The sequence below is a fragment of the Egretta garzetta genome, unplaced genomic scaffold (assembly GCF_000687185.1).
Source record: "Egretta garzetta isolate BGI_Z169 unplaced genomic scaffold, ASM68718v1 scaffold643, whole genome shotgun sequence".
Lineage (NCBI taxonomy): Eukaryota > Metazoa > Chordata > Aves > Pelecaniformes > Ardeidae > Egretta > Egretta garzetta.
Window position 1 is genome coordinate 8,235 of NW_009259119.1, and position 2,815 is coordinate 11,049.

Below are 2,815 nucleotides of genomic sequence, written 5' to 3' on the forward strand. Positions count from 1 at the left end.
GCGGGGTTTGGGGGGCACCCCAGCGAGGCAGCCCCGCGCCCGCCCTTGCGCTCACCGCTGGTGCTCAGCCAGATCTCCCAGAGTGCCCGGGAAGCGTTGGTCATGTCTGGGCAGAGGGTCATCAGCTGCCAAAACAAAAAGGGGGTGACCGGGGTGGCACCGCCAGAGAAGGGGGCACCCTCCTGCGCCGGGGGCTTACCTGGAAGAGCCAGCGCAGGACGGGCAGCGGGCAGGTGGGCACGCAGCGGTAGAGCAGGCTGAGGCCCCCGTCGCGGACGAAAGCTGCCTGGCAGGCAGGCGAGTTGCTGGGGCAGAGATAGGGGGGTGAAGGAGGCTCTGCCCCTGCCCCCCCCGGTCACCCCAATATGTCCCATGCGCCCCGTGCCCGGCACTCACCAGAAGAAGAACCCCTCCAAGGTGCTTTGAGGCTCCAGCCCGTGGGTGTCCAGGGTGGGCAGCGGTGCCGGGCGGGCGCAGAAGATGGGTTCCCCGGGGTGGATGGTGGGGATGGATTTGGATTGCATGGTGAAGCGGGCCAGGAGATCGCTGCGGGCGGGAGGGTGGCGTCAGGCGGGGAGCGGGCACCATGCAGACCCCCTCAGCCCCCCGCCCGGCAGGGGTACCTCTGCTCCTCGGACAGCGGGGCATCCTCGTCCGAAGAATTGCAGGGACTGGCAGCGTCCACGTTCACCTGCGCCAGGCCAGCCTGTAGCGTGGCTGCCTGGCTCTGTTCCCTGGCAGGGGGTGTCAGGGCAGGGCGAGGACACCCCAAGGTGTCCAGTGCAGTCCCCTTGCCCCCTCCCATGCCCAGGGGGTGCCAGGCTTACCTCTTCTCCTGGACCAGTGAATCCAGGCTGTTGGCAAGTGGATCTGGCCGTGAGCATGCAACCTGGGCAACAGAGCAAGGGAATGGTGACATTTCGGTGGGTACCACAGCACACAGTGGGTGCCAGGATGTCCCCAGGGACCCCGGATGCCCAGGCACCCACCCTCAGGCAGGGACCTACCTGCCGGTGGTCCCCAGGGCTTGGGGGCTCGTCCACAGCCACCAACATGTCCCTCAGTGAGATCAGGTCATCGTCGTCACTGTCTGTGAGGGACACCTGCACGCTTGCCGTGCCCGGTGGGTGCCCCCCAAAGCTCCTGCCTGCCTCCTCTGGCACTGTCTCGGCTGCTGTGTACTGCTCACAGTTGGCCTCACCTCCCAGGGGTGCCGCAGCCACCTCTGGCAGCACCGGGACGTGCCTGGAACTGTCCAGTGCCGCCTGGCATGGTGGGGAGCCCTGGCTGGGCGCATCTTGCTGGTTGGCACGGGGCTGAGCAGGGCCAGGAGGCTGACGCCCTCTACTCACTCGTTTCCTGGTGCCAGGGGACTCCTTGGGGCGCCGGGGGGCTGTGGGGACAGCACGGGGTCACCACAGACCCCCTTGGGGCACAGGAAGGGCTATGGGGACAAAGTTGGGGTGACCGGGGCCTTCCTTGGGGTGCCAGGGGACTGTGGGGACAATGCAGGGGTGACCAAGGGGCCCACTGGGACATGGGGAGGGCCATGGGGACAACACAGGGATGACCAGGGTGTTCCTTGGGGCACAGTGAGGGCCAAGAGGACAAGCAGGGGTGATCAGAGTCCCACTTAGGGCACAGGGAGGTCCATGGGGACAAGCAGGGGTGACCAGGGTCCCCCTTAGGGCATGGGGGGAAGACTGTGAGGACAATGTGGAGGTGAGCAGGGTCCTCCCTGGGGCACATGAAGGGCTGTGGGGACAACACAGGGATGACCAGGGTGTTCCTTGGGGCACAGTGAGGGCCAAGAGGACAAGCAGGGGTGATCAGAGTCCCACTTAGGGCACAGGGAGGTCCATGGGGACAAGCAGGGGTGACCAGGGTCCCCCTTAGGGCATGGGGGGAAGACTGTGAGGACAATGTGGAGGTGAGCAGGGTCCTCCCTGGGGCACATGAAGGGCTGTGGGGACAACACAGGGATGACCAGGGTGTTCCTTGGGGCACAGTGAGGGCCAAGAGGACAAGCAGGGGTGATCAGAGTCCCACTTAGGGCACAGGGAGGTCCATGGGGACAAGCAGGGGTGACCAGGGTCCCCCTTAGGGCATGGGGGGAAGACTGTGAGGACAATGTGGAGGTGAGCAGGGTCCTCCCTGGGGCACATGAAGGGCTGTGGGGACAACACAGGGATGACCAGGGGGTTCCTTGGGGCACAGGGAGGGCCATAGGGACAACATGGAGGTGACTGGGGTTCTCCCTTGGGGCACAGGGAGGGCCATGGGGACAACATGGGGGTGACCAGGATCTCCCTTGGGGCACAGGGAAGGCCATGGGGACAAGCAGGGGTGATCAGTGTCCCCCTTAAGGCATGGGGAGGACTGTGGGGACAATGTGGAGGTGACAAGGATCCCTCCTGGGGCACATGAAGGGCTGTGGGGACAACACAGGGATGACCAGGGTGTTCCTTGGGGCACAGTGAGGGCCAAGAGGACAAGCAGGGGTGATCAGAGTCCCACTTAGGGCACAGGGAGGTCCATGGGGACAAGCAGGGGTGACCAGGGTCCCCCTTAGGGCATGGGGGGAAGACTGTGAGGACAATGTGGAGGTGAGCAGGGTCCTCCCTGGGGCACATGAAGGGCTGTGGGGACAACACAGGGATGACCAGGGGGTTTCTTGGGGCACAGGGAGGGCTGTGGGGACAACACGGGGGTGACTGGGATCCCCCTTGGGGCACCATGGGGCCAACAGGAGGGTCGTGGCTCCCCTCACACGCATCCCCAGGGCAGGGCTGCGCTCACCTTGCCCCCCGCTGGC

At 65.6% G+C, this 2,815-nt stretch overlaps 1 protein-coding gene across 1 annotated transcript in view; it reads left to right on the forward strand.

Annotated features, from left to right (window-relative positions):
* The first annotated feature begins 1,053 nt into the window (after window positions 1–1,053).
* The window catches only part of SNRNP200 (small nuclear ribonucleoprotein U5 subunit 200), a 26,412-nt gene continuing 24,650 nt past the window's right edge, over window positions 1,054–2,815 (forward strand). Inside the window, 1 exon segment of the mRNA XM_035891126.1 lies at window positions 1,054–1,092. Coding sequence (XP_035747019.1) covers window positions 1,054–1,092 — 39 coding nt within the window.